General features: G+C 45.2%; 3 protein-coding genes and 1 long non-coding RNA gene across 5 annotated transcripts; 2 read left to right on the top strand and 2 right to left on the bottom strand.

The window, feature by feature from the left end:
• Positions 1-5,159: 5,159 nt before the first annotated feature.
• On the top strand, positions 5,160-8,139 carry hopx (HOP homeobox). Its single transcript, XM_062476837.1, has 2 exons — positions 5,160-5,565; positions 7,846-8,139. The coding sequence occupies exons 1-2, from the start codon at positions 5,416-5,418 to the stop codon at positions 7,921-7,923; spliced, it is 228 nt and encodes a 75-aa protein (XP_062332821.1). The 5' UTR covers positions 5,160-5,415; the 3' UTR covers positions 7,924-8,139.
• Positions 8,140-11,685: 3,546 nt separating this feature from the next.
• Positions 11,686-15,433, bottom strand: LOC134032440 (sperm microtubule associated protein 2-like). Of its 2 annotated transcripts, none has more exons than XM_062476410.1 (8): positions 15,279-15,433; positions 15,142-15,172; positions 14,919-14,975; positions 14,511-14,645; positions 13,499-13,621; positions 12,783-12,924; positions 12,149-12,283; positions 11,686-11,912 (listed from the first exon to the last, which is right to left on the bottom strand). In XM_062476410.1, exons 1-8 carry the CDS (start codon positions 15,295-15,297, stop codon positions 11,790-11,792), a joined length of 765 nt encoding a protein of 254 aa, XP_062332394.1. In that variant the 5' UTR covers positions 15,298-15,433; the 3' UTR covers positions 11,686-11,789. The 2 variants fall into 2 exon arrangements, with proteins under 2 accessions (XP_062332394.1, XP_062332395.1); XM_062476411.1 differs by having other exon boundaries at positions 14,511-14,642.
• On the top strand, positions 14,909-16,010 carry LOC134032442 (uncharacterized). Its single transcript, XR_009932020.1, has 2 exons — positions 14,909-14,991; positions 15,291-16,010. It is a non-coding gene; the product is annotated as an uncharacterized LOC134032442 (long non-coding RNA).
• On the bottom strand, positions 15,643-18,417 carry arl9 (ADP-ribosylation factor-like 9). Its single transcript, XM_062476412.1, has 4 exons — positions 18,040-18,417; positions 17,535-17,709; positions 17,096-17,271; positions 15,643-16,734 (listed from the first exon to the last, which is right to left on the bottom strand). Exons 1-4 carry the CDS (start codon positions 18,253-18,255, stop codon positions 16,555-16,557), a joined length of 747 nt encoding a protein of 248 aa, XP_062332396.1. The 5' UTR covers positions 18,256-18,417; the 3' UTR covers positions 15,643-16,554.
• Positions 18,418-18,557: the final 140 nt, after the last annotated feature.

The raw sequence follows: 18,557 nt of genomic DNA, 5'->3' as shown, positions 1-18,557 counted from the left end.
GTATGTTGGACAGTATGCTGTCATTTGATTAGGTGGAAAAGGGAGTTTGTATTGTAAGGGCAGGGAAGAGGGATTATGTAATACAGGATAACTCAGTAAATCTGCAACTAACAAGCAAAACGCTCCAACTTCAGGGTCCATTTGCCTAACTTCTATATCTGGACCCCATATGCTTGGCTTGTTATTTTCACAGAAAATTGCTCCAGACCTCAAATATTCTGTCCAGTCACGCTTGTGCACTCTGGTAGAGAATATGTAGAATAAGGAGGAGGTTGTCCTCAACCATTTTGAACATTTCTAATCTTTGCATCAAGTAAGTTGGGTGAAGAACGTTTTTATTATCTAGACTAACAAGTACTTTGGTGTCCAGCTGGGAAGAAAATGGAATTTTATGCAGTCCAACCATAATTTGAGTACATACTACAGACTTCAGTACATATTAAATGCATAATAAAGTCAACTAAAAGTAATAAATGGACCATTCATTTCGGGCACAGATGTTTCTTGCGTAGTGTTGCGTGCAAACATGCACACTGACCATGACCAAACCGTAAAGTTAAAGGAGTCTTTGAACTTTGAAACTGTGAGGTGTTGAGGCATCATTCATGAGACCTTGCTTCTCCTACAGACTGACTACTGTCAACCGGCTATATTTAAATACTCTCCTGACTGGCCGACACTCGCACACACCCACTGCAATGGTCCAGCCCCACCCCCCCTCCCTCACCACAGTGCTCCTCTGATATTTTCATAAGGATGATGTCACAGTTTCCCATCCAGACTCCTGCTATGACCACATTCTCCCATCTTGAGAAAACGAGGAGAGAAAAAAGAGTTCTGTTCTGACGGACGGCTGCAAATGTACAACTGATTGGACACAATCATCTCTGTTGTTCCTTTCTGTCTCGAAGGAAACTGGTTACACGCAGGTCTCTAGGCTCGATTGGTTGAGTCTTATCTTCTAGAGATAAGGTTTTATTTTGTAAGAGTAGTCTGGGTTACTCTCTGAAGGTGAATTCTGTGCCTCTGCAGTACAGTGGCATAGTGTTTGACAGGATACACCTCAGATAGTAACAATAGAAATATATTTCACAAGATATTCCAAGTACTCCTCGTTACCACCACAGTCCAAACCTTGACTCGACTACTTTCATTTTACAGCACATTGGACACTCCTTCATTGTCTGCTAGTTTTACTACTTTAACATCTGTCATCATTTTTGGGGAAAACGCAAACCAATCTCTCGACATTGACAGTATTTGCACTACTGCCAACGAGAACGTTATTCATCTTGTATTGAAGCATCATGATGATTCTGGTTCTTACCTATCATCACCAGTGTTTATCACTAGCATGTCATAGATTGAGTGAACAACACTGTTTGTTCAGCTTTCCCACAGCTTGACTCAACGCACACACACACTCCTGCCCTCTCCTCTCTCCACCTCCTCTCCTCCCCCTCCTCTCCTGCCCTCTCCTCCCCCTCCTCTCCTGCCCTCTCCTCTCTCCACCTCCTCTCCTCCCCCTCCTCTCCTGCCCTCTCCTCTCTCCACCTCCTCTCCTGCCCTCTCCTCTCTCCACCTCCTCTCCTCCCCCTCCTCTCCTGCCCTCTCCTCTCTCCACCTCCTCTCCTGCCCTCTCCTCTCTCCACCTCCTCTCCTCCCCCTCCTCTCCTCCCCCTCCTCTCCTGCCCTCCCCCTCATCTCCTCTCCCTCTCCTGCCCTCCCACCCTCATCTCCCAATCCTCCCCTCCTCCTCTCCCTCCTAGCCTAGCTGCGGCTGCAGACAAAGAGCTCTGGCAGAGTTTATTTTGATGAGCATTCCTTCTAGAGCATGCCTGACTCCTGAACTTGAACCATATGCAGAGCAGCTAGTGAGAGGCTCCACCGGGGCAGCTGGCCAGGGCCTGCTCCTGGGCTCCTGGGCCCCTGGGCCCCCACAGTATATCAAGAGGTTTGCTTACACAGTAAATACAATATTTCTCTCACGAAAGGCCGTGCGGTTAAATCACATGGGGGTCAAATGTTTGGAGAGGTTTATTGTAGTGTGTGTCGGCAGACAAGTACTGTGTTATTCCTATGTTTTTTTTGAGAGACTGAGAGAATTTTTCTCTCACTGCTTTATTTTAAGCGTCCTTCGTTAAACAGAAGCAGAAGTTAATTCTGTCGAAGGGCAGTTAATCCTGGCACCATTATCACCATGGAGACTACCTCAGACTCCACGTGTCATCGACAGACCCAGTCTCTAACCCGGAGTACAGTAACACACTGTACACATAGTGACATACCAAAGGTGTTGTTGTACTGACACAGGTTTTATTACCTATAGAGGCCCATCTTGACGTCCATCACCATGAATTCATCTGCCCAATTGCGTAGGACATCCTGTCTTTGCGCCGCATGAAAACATCTCCACCCTCTTCGCATCTTCATTGGTTGGCTCCCCCGGCCCACAGGAAGTCACTTCCTGTCTTGGCTTCCCTTACTGGCCGTTTGGAACGTCTTTGGTGTTTTCTCTAAGAATGAGCTGTGTGTGAGCCACTAAGACCAGGCCAACCAGACAGCACACCACTGCATCTCTCTCCTTCTTTCTCTATCCCTCTCCCTTCTCTCTCTCTCTGCTCTATCCCTCCCTCCCTCTCATCTTTCCCATTCTCCCTGTCTCTCCCCCTCCTCATTTTTCTCTCTCTTTCTCCCCCTCTCTGTCATTTTCTTCCCCAACGCACACTAACTCTGGAGACTCATTTCCGTCTCGTCCAGCTCTGTGTGAATCTGATTCCTCTCTTCCAGATGTTTCTCTTTCTCCAGGGGGTGGGAGGTGGGGGAGACGGAGAGGACAGCCAGACTTACATAAGACAGTGCGGCCTCCTCGAACCACCATCAGTAAGGCAGCAAGGATCCCAGATCCCTCTGACGACGAGGGGAACGCGTCCTGGTCTGGACCCAGGGGAGGGGCAGCGGAGGAACCGCCAGAGACGTTGTCTCTGCCTCCCAGAGGGATCGGGAGATTTACAAGTGCCGCAACATCAGCTAATCTGTGGACGGAACTGTTGTTTTTAGACTTCCATGCATCTTTTCTAGAAGCGTCTTTTGAAGTGTTTGTTTTGGGCTCCCTTCGTTATGTTTGACTCCTTGGTCCTCACTGCGGAGGCAGCCGTGTGAAGGGCTGAATCCCGTTTATTTGCTCAGGGGTGGGTACAGCTCAGTGGTTAGAGCATCTTTATCTACAGATCAAGAGGTCACAGGTTCAAATCCACCTCTGTATGTCACTTTGGATAAAAGTGTCTACTGAATTAATACATTAACTGAATTAATACATTAACTAAATGTACCCATGTTGTAGTGAGTACATAACAGATTTAAAGGCGTCCATCTAAGGTAAAAGTAGGCGGTGTACCTAAGCCTGAGGTCTGGGGCGACCTGTAAAAACAACAACATTGAGGCCTTAACAGTCAACTGTGGAATGTTATGAGAAGAATCAGGTATTCTGCCAGGGCCTGTATTATATTTTCACAGGTTGTGGATTTGAACCCTGAAACCTCTTGATCTGCAGGCAAACGCTCTACCACTGAGCTAGACTCATCCCTGGTGATACCCATCATGGTATATGATGTCTCTGGCCTCGTCTCAGTCAGGGTGTATTACCAAACATGGCATCCCATGTCTCATGGCCTCTTCTATCACCTGTGAACACCAGTCACACAGATGCTGCGATGAGCAATCACAGTAGTACTTTGCGATCGCACCTGTAATCACAGTGTGTCAACGCAACACCTCAGCTATTATCTCTGTGGTGCAATAGTCTTAACTAAAGTAAAGAGTCGTAAAGAGTCTGTCCCGCCTGGGGAGGACTGCACAGGACAGGAGGGAGTCAGAACGTACACACAACAACATACACAAACATGGCCAGAAATTTCTATTTTTGTTGAGAATTGTATGAGTTGTATGTTGGCCCCCAAACTACTGGCTTGAACTCGAGAGTCACCACTGGATATTTTTAGTCCATTGTGAGTTTTTCTGGCACATAGGATATTATCTTATCTCAAGCAGTGCTAATGTGGTCTTGGCATGAGAGGCCTACTCTGTGTATTCAAAAACACTTCCTGAAGGCCTGGTTAAGCCTGCTCATCAATTTAATACCCTTGTTATTTAAGTGATCAAATGGCCTTAAATGTGTAACTGTCTATGGAACAAATAAGCTAAGGATTCATTCCAGTTTTTGCTTTTGCAGTGTTAGGATTTCAAGAGAAATGTATTTGTTTCCGTATACTAATGCACATTTGTAACCAGATGATACCTGTTTTTATTAGAGGCAGACGGTTACTGGTCATGAATCCCATCTGTTCGTGGATCAATCTGTTGTTTGAGAAGCCATCACAGGGTGTTTTCCGTGCAAATATCGCAGTCATAAACTCCCAACAGCTTTTTTTTTATTTTTTTTTACATGACAACCTTTCAGTCCTGTCGGCCTTGACAATCATTACCAGGCCGTCTCTGCGCCACTGGCGGACTTCAACAGAAGGTTCTTCATTTGTCCATCCAACAGCATCGAAAGGCTCGAACTCCCAGCGTCAGCTGTTTTCTGAAAGTGGCTCATAATTATGTCACTCCAATCTACATCTGAAAATAGCAGCGGTAACAAACACTGTTGAAAGCTGTCAACATTGGAATTCCAGTATTGACTAAACTCATCAAAACCAGGCAACTCGTGTCTGCTTGCTGTCACAAGGAGAGTCGCTGTTGCTAAGGTTGGTGAGATTGAGAAAGCGGACAACCAAGGGTTTTCTACACCCTTGCCAGAAATGAACATTTTAATAACCATACTGTTTAGTTTCACTCACTAAAACAGCCTGACATTTCTTTAATTATTAGTATGTTGGATGGTGTGGAGTGTCGCAGGTGCAAAGTGTCCCGCGTTGGAGAGTCCACTGCCCTGACGTCACCAAACACGTTACATAGGCTGAAAGGACTTTTGAGTGGCAGTTTTAGTGACGGACACCTTGAAATATCTGATCTCGTCCAGTAAATATTCACCTGTAGATGTGTATGCCGCTTTAAAAATACTTTTCATGCCTCCTTGCGTCAAGGTTTAATTGCGTTTTACATTAATGGGGAGGGGAGGGCTCTGTTAGTGAGGGAGGGAATTCGTGCCACTGTTGACAATTCTTTCACACACGGTTCACAGTCTCATTCTCAATGTGGCGTGCGCTTGAGTTACAGTTCAGTGACTGTAATTGCTAGGCGATTTCTGTTTGTCCTTATCTGTCTTTTCAGTTGGCTATTAGCTGGTACTGTTCACCGGACGACGGACGTCAATTGCATGGGAACTTCTTCTGAGGAGAATAAAAATTCGGTGCCTGCATTCTAGACAGAAAACGACTTGTTCTGACTGAAAGTTCTGTTGACGAGCGGAGAATGGCTTCGAACGGGATGGAGAGCATGCAGTTGGCGGAAGATCAGATTAAAGTTCTCGAGGAGAATTTTTTGAGAGTCAGCAAGCATCCAGATGAAGCGACACTCATGTTGATCGCGGCAGAGTGCGGACTCTCTGAAGCCGAGACCGCTGTGAGTATTATGTTGTTTTTATTAACTCTTCTGTGAGTTCCAGTCAGTGTTGCGGAGACAGATTGAGACACAGGCTATGCGCCCTGAATTGTATAATTCGTGTAATGCAATTGTCTCATAGCCTTCTAAGTCCAATTAATTTAAAAGTATTTCGTTGATTAATCAGACTAGTTTGGCAATATGATTTCTATTCGACATGTTCAACGCAGTCATACACTGCGGTCGCAGTGTGGCTTCCATCAAGTTGTCCTCCGCTGTCCATCCACGCACCGTTGAACAAACACTGTGCTCCAATTCTAGAAATAATGGGCTGAATAGATTTTTCTGGAACCGGTACGCGCTGGCGTGATGATTTTGCTGCTGTGGGATTTTAGTCCTGTGTGTTCTACATCAAGTGGGCTTTGTCAACAGACAGCGCACGCGTTAGGCAGGTCCCCATCACTGTTCGCATGCCAGTCTGTCTTTCCAAAGCAACAACATACCAGTTAAGAGTGAATTAACACACACTCACTAGTAGGATACAAAGCATTCTAATCAACGATACCCAAATCCTCTCCACAAATATTTTTTCAACGTATAGAGCACCAGTGATGTCTGAACTCCAAGGTGTTGAGACTATCTGCCACTAGTCATTTCTAGTAGTTTTCTACTAATTGTTGAGCAAACGTTCATAATTCCCTTTCAGTATTATTTGTGTGTGCGTGTCTGCTTTCTCTAACAGGCAAATACGTCAACTCAGCAAGCGCAAGTGACCTCGCGAGGAAGTCACGTGGCCCGACGTTTATTTCATAGTCAAATAAAAACCAAGGTGGTGAGCGTGGTGTCAACAGAGCAAACCAACCGCCCAAGCGCTCGGGTCCTTGGGCGACTTTTGTCCTTTACACCGTTTACCCCCGGATTACCGTCAACCACAAATTAACAGTGGCACATGTCTCTTCAAACGGTTCAATCTCCTCTTTACGGAACCGGTTCCGCCAGTTCTCGCTCCTCCGCGTGTTTGGTGACAGAGTGTTTCCACTGAGCGCACGAAGGTGGGAGAAGACTTTTCCGACCTGACTGAGCAATCAGGGCTGGGGTGAGGTTGAGGCCTTGGCTGTTAATCAAAAGACCAAACTTCATTCAAAGCCAAAGTTTCAGCCACCTCATGAATAACAAAGCCGTGTTTTGAAAGGGTTTACCTAAAGGAAGGGCACACCCTGCAACCACTCCCGTTCTCAATTAAAACATTTAGAACGTGTTTCTGCGTCTTTATGGCATGTTTCGTCTCCCTTCGTTGGTCTTTAAGTGCTGCTGGTTCTGAATCACTAAGGTGCCCTAAACGTCACGTCAAAGAACTTCGACATGCAATTTCCAAAGCAGTCTTTTTGTGGAAATACATGTTGTGATCGTTTTCAGTATAAACGTTTCTGTCTAACATTCCTGAATATCTTCTCAGTGCTGAAAAAACAACTGATGCATTGTATCTTAAAGATATAATAAAATCAAATGTTATTTGTTTACTACTTTTTTAAGGTCACAGAGAGGGCTTCGGATGCTCACAGATTAGCACCTATAAACAAACTAAACCCTCAAAAAAGACACGAAAAAAAATCTAATTTAATATTATATGTATTCAGTCTGTGTAAAATATTCTTTACAGTCGTACAGTGTTGCTCAATGCAGGGTCGTGTCTGAAAGCTGTGGTTTGGCTGTGCCTTCTTCCATTACATTCTGACTCAAATCCACTCACTTCCCCACACTATCTGACAAGTGATGTCACTACTGTTGTGGATTCCTTGACAACCTGAGTTACAAAACAATGACACCATGCCATGAGCAGTCAAATCATTTAGTTCAGTCTTTTGTGAGTAGTAAAAAGATCTGTTGTCAAATGTAGTTTCTGAAGTAATTGTCTAAATTATTGCCCATTGCTCTGGCTTCCAAAATACTTAACTGTCCAATATTGGACAGTTCTTTCAGGAATTCAGGAATATTCAGGAATATTACAGTAAAAATGAACCATCTCCTTCCTTCACACAGATCAGATTACAGGTTATGTAACTAATTGTGTCAATAATGACATCAGTCACATGTTGTTTGGAACTGAATGCTCATGGAGAACAATGACAGTGATGTCATAGAATGCCTACAAAGAACAATGATATTGATGTCATAGAATACCTATGAAGAACAATGATAGTGATGTCATAGCACGTTTATGTAGAACCAAAGTACTGGCGTCATAATAGGATATACCGTCACCTGTATCTGACTTGGGTTTTATTCTACTGTTTATTCCAGAAATGGTTCAGGCTACGCAACGCTTTGTGGAGGCAGGCAGAGGGTCTTCCTGCTCAGCTGGGCTCAGTGAGGGACTGAGGAGGGCCCGACACCAGGACGTCCGCTACCCTGCTGTCGTCTCCCCCAGACCAAGCCCTTACTGACCAACTCTTCCTCAATCCTCTTGTCCTTCTCTCATTTGTATCCCGTTTGTTACTTAGCGAATGTGAAGTGTTTGCGACTTGTGTGTCTTGCCAATCTATAACCCGCCATGTTTACATAAATAAACAAAAACGTATATTATTATAAGTTAAAGCCGCGCCATTGTGGAGTGTTTTGTGTGTCCTCGTGGGGCCCGATGGAGGAAACGGTCACAATGGTGGGAAGGAGACGTCTCTGCTAGGCTTGCTGTTGTCCTCCTCAGCGGAGAGCAGGACAGGAGGGTTTCATGGGGCTGTAAAGGACTCCAGGCAGTGTCCAGGCAGTGTCCAGGCCGCCAGGCAGTGTCCAGGCCGCCAGGCAGTGTCCAGGCAGTGTCCAGGCCGCCAGGCAGTGTCCAGGCCGCCAGGCAGTGTCCAGGCAGTGTCCAGGCTGCCAGGCAGTGTCCAGGTTGCCAGGCAGTGTCCAGGCAGTGTCCAGGCAGTGTCCAGGCCGCCAGGCAGTGTCCAGGCAGTGTCCAGGCAGTGTCCAGGTTGCCAGGCAGTGTCCAGGCAGTGTCCAGGCCGTGTCCAGGCAGTGTCCAGGCCGCCAGGCAGTGTCCAGGCAGTGTCCAGGCTGCCAGGCAGTGTCCAGGTTGCCAGGCAGTGTCCAGGCAGTGTCCAGGCCGCCAGGCAGTGTCCAGGCAGTGTCCAGGCAGTGTCCAGGCAGTGTCCAGGCAGTGTCCAGGCTGCCAGGCAGTGTCCAGGCCGCCAGGCAGTGTCCAGGCAGTGTCCAGGCTGCCAGGCAGTGTCCAGGCTGCCAGGCAGTGTCCAGGCAGTGTCCAGGCTGCCAGGCAGTGTCCAGGCTGCCAGGCAGTGTCCAGGCTGCAGTGGACCACAGGAATCAGTTGGCACTGCTGGTGGAGCAGTCTGGGTGGACGCTGACCCACAGTAGGATCAGCGCCGCTGATGGCAGACTCAGCTGCTGATGCGCACCTTCCTGCCATAGTAAATTCCTCGATTGTGCAAACTTTCTTGGCGAATAAAGCTGATTCAGATTATGATTCTGAGAGAGAGATGGTATGAAGGACCTTTTCCTCTGTCATGTGGCAAACTGAAACCTCTGTGCAGAGAAGAAAGAAAATGGGATACAGAGAGACAAGACCTGGTACCAGTGGCGAAAATCTGCTAGCAACTTTGATATTACATTTTCTCAAGAGCAATTCCTGAGGGGGACACCAAAACTACTGCTGTAACACATAGCACATTAAAAAAGTGCCATTGTGTCCATAATCAGCAAAGCGCTTTCATTGCGTATTATTAATATTATTGAAATTACATATTTATGTTTACAGTGATTTATTGGGGGGGACAAATCATATTTTTTCCAGGATTGGGGGGTCGTGTCCCCCCCGGGATTTCTGCCTATGCCTGGTACACAGAGGGGCAGATTGTGGGAACATTCTGCTGAACAAGCTCAACAGAAACCGATAGCAACAGAACAGGTAGTTCATGTTGCCATGAAACCTCCCCTGCTTTCCCAGGAGTGTTTTGTCGACAGGGTACTCACACAGGCTGCAGTGGTATAGGTTTCCTGGGCCTGTGGTGTTTTGCTGAAGCCCAGCTGAGTCACACCCACTGAAGAAAAACAAATATGTTTATTTAGACACACATAGTGAACACACAGCAGCTCTGAGTCAAGCCAGCTGGAAAAGCCAGGTCTAGCGACAGTGGTCTGGATAGCAACGAAAGTGAGTGGAAGAGTTCTTTCTCGATAATGATCAGCTAGTTTCAATTGGCCCATGTAATTAAAGAACTCGTTAAAGCGACAGGACGCTGTCTAATGTGCTGACTGTCGCTCATAGCGTCTCTTATCACTTTCTTCAACTGGTTCATGCTGTCAAAAAATTCTGTGGGAAAAAATCACGACTGCAACTTTAAAACAACAAATGAAGTACATTTTACGATGGAAAAAAATCGTTCCAATAAACATTATGTTGGTATGCATCATTAACTGACTACGGGCAATGCCACAAGCATGGCTCTGTCATTAAAAACTACAAATCATTAGACTGAAAGAGCGACTGGAGGGTTTACGCCGTTCAGCGACCCTGTCTCTGTGGATGGAATCAGAATGGACTCGGCCATTGTCTGTTGCTAAGAGGACTTAACAGAAGCCTGTGGAATCTGTCACTGCTGGCCCTGAGAGGGTGAGGCCAGGAAGATTCACTGGTCCAGCTGGAAGTGTCCTAACAGCCCTCCCAGACACACAAGGAGCTGCCAGATTCAGCAAGCGCTGTTGACCAGGGGCCTTGTCAAGGATGATCCCACTCCCAGAGAACCTTGTTGACTCGAAACTGGCTGGAAGGTGACACAGAGGACAAGGTTGATAGGAGAAGGAGGTACAAAGTGTAGCCAAAATAATACACATATTAGTGTATGTAAAAGCATCCTATAGGGCCTTAACACTAATTAACTAACGCTTACTAATATTATAAACACTTACAGTATATCGTTCGTACCTTCTAATCTATTAAGCAATGCTTATTACAAGCATCTGTATCTACAGTGTTACCTCTGTCTTGTTGACTTGTCAACAAACCACCCAAAGCCCACAGCAGTGTTTAGTGTACACCACTCCTGCCTGTCAGGATCCAGACAGATCATTGTCACTCTGCCTGCTGCCAGGGTAACTGGGCATTTAGGTCAGAGCAGTCAGCCAGGAGCTGTTGCATCATGGGAACAGTAGTCTCCAATACAAGACACACTCGCTCTTTAAACTGTCCTTCCATCCAGACCTACAGTAGGATTAGATTACTCACCCCACAGTTCCTCCACTACAAGAAGGATCAAATGGGCCCTGTTTCTCCTTCTTCCGTGACACACAGACGAATCAGTCCCCCCAACCCCCCCCCTGGTTCCTGCTGTCTCAGGTCACCATCACCACAGGCTAATCCCAGATTAGGGCCCCAGTGGGAGGCTGTCTGGATCTCCTTTGAAGCCAGGCCTTTCCTGGCTCTTCTCTCCTGGGTCTCACACCCGGCTGGTGCTGCCCTCTCCTCTCCTGCAGGCCTCCAAATCCACACCAGCCCCTTTGAAATCCACCCTGGCCCCTTTTTACATCATGCTCACATGTGTCTGTGGTCTAAATGGGATAATGGAGGATTTTAAGACAAGCTCGCAACACTTACAACACTCTCAACTCTTATCAGTTTCATTGTAAATGAAACTGGCAGTTGTTTTGCACACATAAAATATTTATAAAGGAATTTGAAGGTACAATGAATATGATATGTGTGTATTCTTTGCTTTGGAATCAATCATCAAGATCGCGGTATTTCTAAATGTTTCTAAAATCTGATATCCACAGAAAACCCAGATGATTTAAAAGTAGAATTGTGAATGTGGATCATGTTATCATACCTTTGCATATTTCCAAGATATGAACATAGATTTTGCAGAGGGGGCAGATCCCAAATGTATCTTGGAGGTAGTTAAGGACGAGCAAACAATTCACACAGCCAATTTGGTTTGGCATCTTGCTAAAGTCAATGGATTCTGCTATAAAACTCAGAATTCTGTCTAAAAGGAAATCCAAGCATATGTCTCACTGCACAAGATTACAAAACCAGATCAAAGGACAAAGAAAGACAAGCCCCACTAAAGAGTTCTGGCGCCCAAAAATCTCAGTAAATCAGATAAATATGAAAGACCCATGAGTGCATTGTTCAGTTTCTTTTATTACTATTGTTGGCTGAGTTGCGTTTTCTCTCTCCATAGGACACCAGCTTGGCGCTGGTGCTCGGTCTGTAGGTGTGGTTGGAGGAGCTAGATTCTGCTGCGGGGCCATACTGGGTCTCGCAGTGGGATGTAGTCCTTAGAGAGCTGCTTTGCTGCTGACAGCTCTGTCAGGCGAGGGGACGCTGTCGCCTTCTTCGCCGCCTTGGAAACCTGTTGACACAGCAACAATATTCTAACTGACCCATATCTCAAAAACATATTGTACATTTGACTTTTCAAACCGCTTTGGATTTTCCATCCCACAGTTGCAGTTAAGTGATTTAACATTTTAAACATTTAGAATTTTTTCTCTCTAAAATGTCTGGAGTCATAATCATGAAGGGTGTTAGTGCTAGGCCTACCATCAGTTGATCTGTGATGTGGAGTGTGTGTGTGAGTGTTCTCACCAGCCATATAGGATCTTCTGGGCGTCCTCGCTCCATAAACATCTGATTGTGTTTCATCTTAGGCAGCGAGAGCATGTCCAGTCTGGGAGTCGTACGAGCTGTTTTGGCAGCATAGGAAATATATGTTTCCACTTTCTTAAAAAAAAACACAAGAACAAGGAAACTCTAGCTTGTTATGGTTTTTCGATCAAATATGAAGTGGCCAGAATTCCATCTCCTCCTCAAGGCAACCAAAGTCTACTGTCTTGATTGGTTGGTATTTGTTACAGAGTGGTTGGAGCGTTTGACTGCAGATCACAAGGTCATGGGTTCAAATCCCCCTCATATACGTAGCATTGGATGGAAGCGTCTACCGACTGACTACACTATTTATACTCCATGGGAGTCAGATGGCTGAGTGGCTAGGGAATCAGGCTACTAATCAGAAGGTTGTGGGTTCGATTCCCGGCCCTGCAAAAATGACGTTGTGTCCTTGGGCAAGGCACTTCACCCTACTTGCCTCGGGGGAATGTCCCTGTACTTACTGTAAGTCGCTCTGGATAAGAGCATCTGCTGAATGAAATGTAAATGTGTACACAAGACATTCAAAAACCTGCATTAAACAACTCACACACCTGTCGCGTTTGGTACCTACCTCCCGGGCAGGTGTGAAGCTGGGGTGGTTCAGTTTGGGACTGGCCAGCTGCAGCAGGCGAGGAGGGGTCTCAGCTGGTCTTCCTTGTGGGCTTATGTGCCAGATAGGGCAGCTGTACTCACATTCTGAGGTATGGGGAAGCCTGGAGGAACAACAAAGAGCGTTTTTTTATTTTATTTTCGCAAACAAATATTTTCCACATTGAAAGCAAGTGTGAGAGAGAAGAAGTCATTTTTGAATGCCCTGGTGGGAATTGCACAACATGATCAAATCACATCAACAAGATTCCTTGACCTCTATCTCCATTTTTATCCTATAACCATGAGTAGACATCTGTGAAATGACAGAAACCATTCATACTGTTCACTGTATGTTGATTTCGGTGATCTGGGCTTTTTCAAGGAGAACATTTTCTAGGCTTGAGCCCAAACATGCACTTCTGGTACTGCTGTGTTTTTTAAGATTTATAAAAAGACTTCCGCGGCCGTTCACGAGAGTCTCCGGGGGTTTGGGTGGACAATAGGCCCTATTGTCTCCGAAGCTTCTCCTCTTTCTCCCCCAGTTTGCTACTGCAATAACACATGTCAAAATAATAGCTTTCTCGCCCAAAGAAGACTAATTTTAGACCTGGGGCCAAGTGGGATTGTTTTGCATACTTTCATACTCGACATCTTGATATGCGTTTTGTTTATGGTCACGTTTCACAACGTCTTTACCTCATTTCCTGGGAGCTGCGGGTTCTGGACTTGGGCGTTGACAAGCGCACAATGTGTTGAGCCTGGAGCTTCTTGGAGGAAGGACGTGATGCCTTCCTGGAGACGCTCTCCTCCTCCTGCTTCCTGCGGGACAACGGCTGTGGTTACACAACGAAGACGGCTCGTGCCAGAGAATACGTTTGTCGTTTTCGGTATTCTGTCTCTCCGTGATGCATTATGAAAGCTGAGTGCTGTTGATGCAGGTCACGAAGATAGTTGTCAAGATAATTATTTCCGAGCCACAGCGTTTTTTTTCAAACTAGATTTCGATTTCTGAACTCATTAGGCCTATTTACATTTAAAAACATTTCGGACACTATAGGGCAACGTGAGACCTCTGTTTTCTCGCCTGCCGCAACCAAGCAGTTACATACAGTTTCCTGATCATCTTAAAAATGCTGCTGTTCATAATCCTGATATTTGTCTGAAAGTAGGCTAGGAGAGTAGTTGAAGGTTTATGTTTAAACACTGGAACGTTCTATCTCAATGAAACAAGATGCGGAAGCGAAGCCTCTGATCTGGTTTTGTCCTCCCACAACCATCAACTGTCCTTTTCAATTCAGTAGATGCATTATTATTTATTATTAAAAGAGTCGGGCTTCTCGTGAGGATTTCTGATCAGATTATCCATTCAGTCTCATCTCATCATCGGCTCTCACATGCTGACAGCTGGGTGGAAAGGTAGGCTAATGATAGCCTACAGGTGAAGGCCTATCATCTACTTGAGTAGATGTATTTCACAGAGCACTCGCCCTGATGTGGACAGTAACTTAAGGAACTGGCAAATAGCCAGTTCACTAAAAGCTTTTCAGAGTTCGTCGAACAACGCGGCTATGGAAACATGTTCACTCTTTTATTGCTAACCCAGCACAATCACAGCAATATTCCACGTACTGGCTTCGCTCTCACTTCAAAATGGCCAACTCATACTTTTTCATCAATAAAAGTGAGGGTGCTATTAGGGTCGTGTTACCTCAGGTGGTCATCGCATGCTGAGAAGACTCTTTTGTGCCTGGACAGGTATTGGATTCTGTCCGTTGGAACGGCTCCCAGAGCCGAGAACGATAAAGGCCATATAGAGTCCTGGTTACCCCAGGTGAGCTTGCTGCTGGATCGTTAGCATAACACAGTTGGAGAGTGAAAAGTCCCTTACACATGTTTTTTTTTCCAGGTAAATATTGATGTATAAACAAAATAAATGTGATGTGCATGCAATGTTCTATTTTATTTGTTTAGGTTAACAGAAAATATTTTGGCTTGCTCAACTGTCTATAGGATTTTTGTTCAACAGTGATTGTTGTAGGCCTATGTGGGCAAGACACTTCTGTGAAGGTAGGCTACTTTGTGTGTAAATTGTGTGTGATTGTAAAAAGGTACTTACCACGGAGTTGTGACCCATATCGTTTTGGGCACTTTGTGCTGGGCAAGTTCCAGGATTCTAGGAGGAGAGTTAGGTAAATGATCTACAACACACAACTACACAACTCTCTCTCACAACCAAAAACCAATGTGTACTACTGACCCAATACAATACAATACAATAGTAATACAACCTTTCATGAAAAAAGAACAAATGTAAGATAATCCTAAAGATGTGGTAATACCTGCTTGATGGACCAAATCTGGGCTGTATTCCTACAAAGAAAACATTTGATGTCATGTACATTTTATTGTATTATTATGTTCCACATTTGTAAATCTCACAATTGTTAGTAATAGTCAAACTGAGAATGATCTGTACCTGTTTTTCCAGACACCATCTCCCCAGGACAGACCAGAGTCTGTGGGAACAGCTCAATGAGAAGCTATTATTGAAGCGGTATTGTACTACCAGTCGTTGCTATGTCACCGGGAGTCCTTAGCAACTTATCACATGGCTGGGACTGAGGCTTGGACTCCTTAAGAGCCTGCAGGCTGAAACTGGAGTCTTATTGTCTCAGAAAGGCTTCTCTATCTTGTGTCTCAGGACGTACCATACAGGATGTTACAAGAAAACAGATATGAGGTCAGCAAACGACAGTTGCTGAAGTATTCATGGTGAGCTGGAACTGACAGTGACTATTATAATATGACGCACAGTATGAAAAAGGTTACATACATATATATTTTTTACAAGTTTTCATTTTTATTATTTTAGTCACCCAGTTGAAAACATACAAAGCGTTGTATCCGAGTCTAATTAGGAATGGAACCCTGAGTCATTTCAGATGGATGATATGTATTTGGACAATCAAATATGTCTTCTGCAATTTCAATGTGTTCAACTACCATGGTCTTATTAATGTGTTTATACAGTGAAATCTTTGCACAAACTAGGATGCACAGCAGCACTCATTTTGTCAGGTGCACCAACCTTGAACATTAAGATGTAGTCAGTCCATAAAATACATGGAAAAGGTACTTTGGCATCTTCCTGAAATGCGTTTGTATTCATAGATAAATATCAAACTTTGGAGTTGGGAAAAATATTTTTTACATACCCTCTAAAGAGACAAAACACTCACAAAAAATAAATATGCACCATGTAACAATATCGTTTTTTACAATTACTTTTACTATCTGACAGCAGACGAATAATGGTTAGTGTTTTACCAGAAGTACTGTACACATCACCTGTGATGTAGGATTTTCACACACAACAAAAAGCTTTGGTGACCAAAAAATATCAGCCCTTTCATTTAACGTTGTTAATGTACACCAAACATAACACGACGAAGGTTAAGATTCAGGTCAGCGCATGACACTATCTGAGGGTCACATGACACTATCTGAGGGTCACATGACACTATCTGAGGGTCACAATCTCCAACCACCACACCGTGAAACCAACCAATCAGCTTCCCCCTCACTTCAGATCCCTTTCAGCTGCGCATCATTTAGCACGTCGCTCAAACCATCCAAAATGCTAATACATGTCACACTACAACCTTAACCCAGAAAACTTCCTCCAAACACGACGACAGACAGGAGGTGGATCTGGTTGAGGGGTAAGAGAGCGGTGGTCGCCAGGCTCCGTCTTATTTCCCTTCACTCATCATCTGGACCACCAGATCCCGAGCGTCCTGCACGCCTGAGTTGAGCTCCTGCTCGCCTCTCTTCACGCACGTACCGATGAGGAACAACCTCCGGTCGTCCCCCAGCTCAGCCAGGCCCAGGGCCTCATGGAGGTCGGTGATGCTGCAGGCACCTGGCAGGTCCTGGGGTACACAGAAACAGTGGATACGTCATGGATCGTGTTGATTACTTTCCTGTAGCGCGTGAGATCGGACCTGTGATCAGTCCCTTGTATCCTGTAGTGCGATCATGAACACTACAGGAAGTACAAATGTACTTCCATCGACATTCCTGATTTCTCAATGTACATGTCATACTCGGTATATGGGCTTTTACTCAATACGGTTACTACAACCCCAGCTCGAACATAAATGCTTACAGATCACCAAGGTAACCTGATGCCGTATGAAATCTCACTCTAATCTTTCCCCTGCTCATGCTGCGTTCGTGCCATGGATTAGCCAATCACAACGAAGACGGTGACTTCGAGTGCGTCACTCTCACCTGCTTGTTCGCCAGCACCATCAGAGGCAGGAGGGGGTCTGAGGTCACCAGTTCATGTAGATGCTTCTTAGCCAGGGGGAACTGGTCAGACTTAGAGGAGTCAACCACAAACACCAACACCTTCGCCTTAGGCATGTATCTCTTCCAGTAGGCTAGCAGGTTCTCTGTACCTCCAACTACGAGACAAAAAACAACATTAGGTAAAAGTACAAAAGTTTAACTATTTCTAAGAACTAAATCTAAGAATACAACAATTTAAATATAAAATAAAATATATATAAAAATAAGAATGAGCGGCGTGAGTGGTCAACATAGTGCATTTATATAAATGAGTAGGCTAATATGTCACCATAGTTCTCTCTCCGTGTGTGTGTGTGTGTGTGTGTGTGTGTGTGTGTGTGTGTGTAGTACAATGATTAAAAACTCAAGGTGTATTTACTTTCGAGGAACTCTATCTGAAGGTCCTCTCTGTTGATGGAGACAGCGTTGAACCCCTGGGTAGGTGACACATCTTGCTCCAGGCTACCAGTAGCGAAGCAGTGAAGCAGGCTGGTCTTCCCTGCACCCTCCAGTCCCAGCACCAGCACCTGTTTCCCCTTCTCTGCTGGCTTGGCCTAGTAAACACATGAACAAGATCAAACGGGGCTTTTATCCCCTGTTTAGGTGGTTGCCTACAGACCTCTGTTGGTTGTTCTGGGCGGATGCACACTGCTCGTCTATGCAAGGTCATGTGCGTGATTAAACACTTTGACAACCTAGCTATTAGAGTAGTGGATACATTTGAAAACACTTTCTACAAAAGTGATCGAACAGACGCGATCGTCTAAACCACTGATTTGCAATGGAGGTTATTTCCAATGGCAACCAACCACACATCCGCTGTTGTCAGAAGCACTCTTGGAGAGAACTTTTAAACACAGATTAAGCTACAACTAGCTACGCACCTCGGTTAGGGATGGTGTTTTTTGTGCTTCTATGACTTCTGCTTTTGGAACGGTTTCTTCTTTTGCCTCGTTAATTCTTTCCAAATTGCCCTTTGCCTTTTTCGGCGGCTTTGGCTTTTTGTCCGCCGTCGACACGTAAGTCCAAATAATAAGTGCGACTCCTCCCGTTAGCGCAACAGCAACACCCACCAACCCAGCCTCTCTGAATCCAGGCATGTTTGAAGAAAGCTGGAAAATAATGAAATGCTGGTTTCACATGGTTTCATGCATCGTGTGTCGCTACAACTTCGCTATACATCTCCCTTTGACAACAAGTGGATTAGCTTTCTCTACACCTCCTTGCGTGAAACGCTATTTCCGGACTAGTGGAAAAAGCACAGGAAGTGAACGCAGACAAAAGATTCGTTTTATGGCTTGCAAATGGGACAAATAACTTACATTGACTTGCTAGACAATTGCTTCAATACTCTTTGAATGGGATGCACTGGTTGAACACCACCGTTGTTTCCTAAAATACA

The sequence above is a fragment of the Osmerus eperlanus genome, chromosome 13 (assembly GCF_963692335.1).
Source record: "Osmerus eperlanus chromosome 13, fOsmEpe2.1, whole genome shotgun sequence".
In the NCBI taxonomy this organism is placed as follows: domain Eukaryota; kingdom Metazoa; phylum Chordata; class Actinopteri; order Osmeriformes; family Osmeridae; genus Osmerus; species Osmerus eperlanus.
The sequence above is the reverse complement of the archived record's forward strand: the minus strand, read 5'-3'. Positions and strand labels throughout refer to the sequence as shown.

Excerpts from the sequence above, each read along its gene's own strand:
- LOC134032440 (XM_062476410.1), bottom strand. Across the intron at positions 13,622-14,510 it reads GCATGCGATGACCACCTGAG|GAAGCAGGAGGAGGAGAGCG; the intron begins GTAACACGACCC and ends GTTGTCCCGCAG. Across the intron at positions 12,284-12,782 it reads GCTTCACACCTGCCCGGGAG|AAAGTGGAAACATATATTTC; the intron begins GTAGGTACCAAA and ends TTTTTTTTTAAG.
- arl9 (XM_062476412.1), bottom strand. The coding sequence starts at position 18,255 with ATGCCTGGATTCAGAGAGGCTGGGTTGGTGGGTGTTGCTGTTGCGCTA. Across the intron at positions 17,272-17,534 it reads TCAGATAGAGTTCCTCGAAA|TTGGAGGTACAGAGAACCTG; the intron begins GTAAATACACCT and ends TTTGTCTCGTAG. Across the intron at positions 16,735-17,095 it reads TGGTGCTGGCGAACAAGCAG|GACCTGCCAGGTGCCTGCAG; the intron begins GTGAGAGTGACG and ends TGTGTACCCCAG.
- hopx (XM_062476837.1), top strand. The coding sequence starts at position 5,416 with ATGGCTTCGAACGGGATGGAGAGCATGCAGTTGGCGGAAGATCAGATT. Across the intron at positions 5,566-7,845 it reads TCTCTGAAGCCGAGACCGCT|AAATGGTTCAGGCTACGCAA; the intron begins GTGAGTATTATG and ends TGTTTATTCCAG.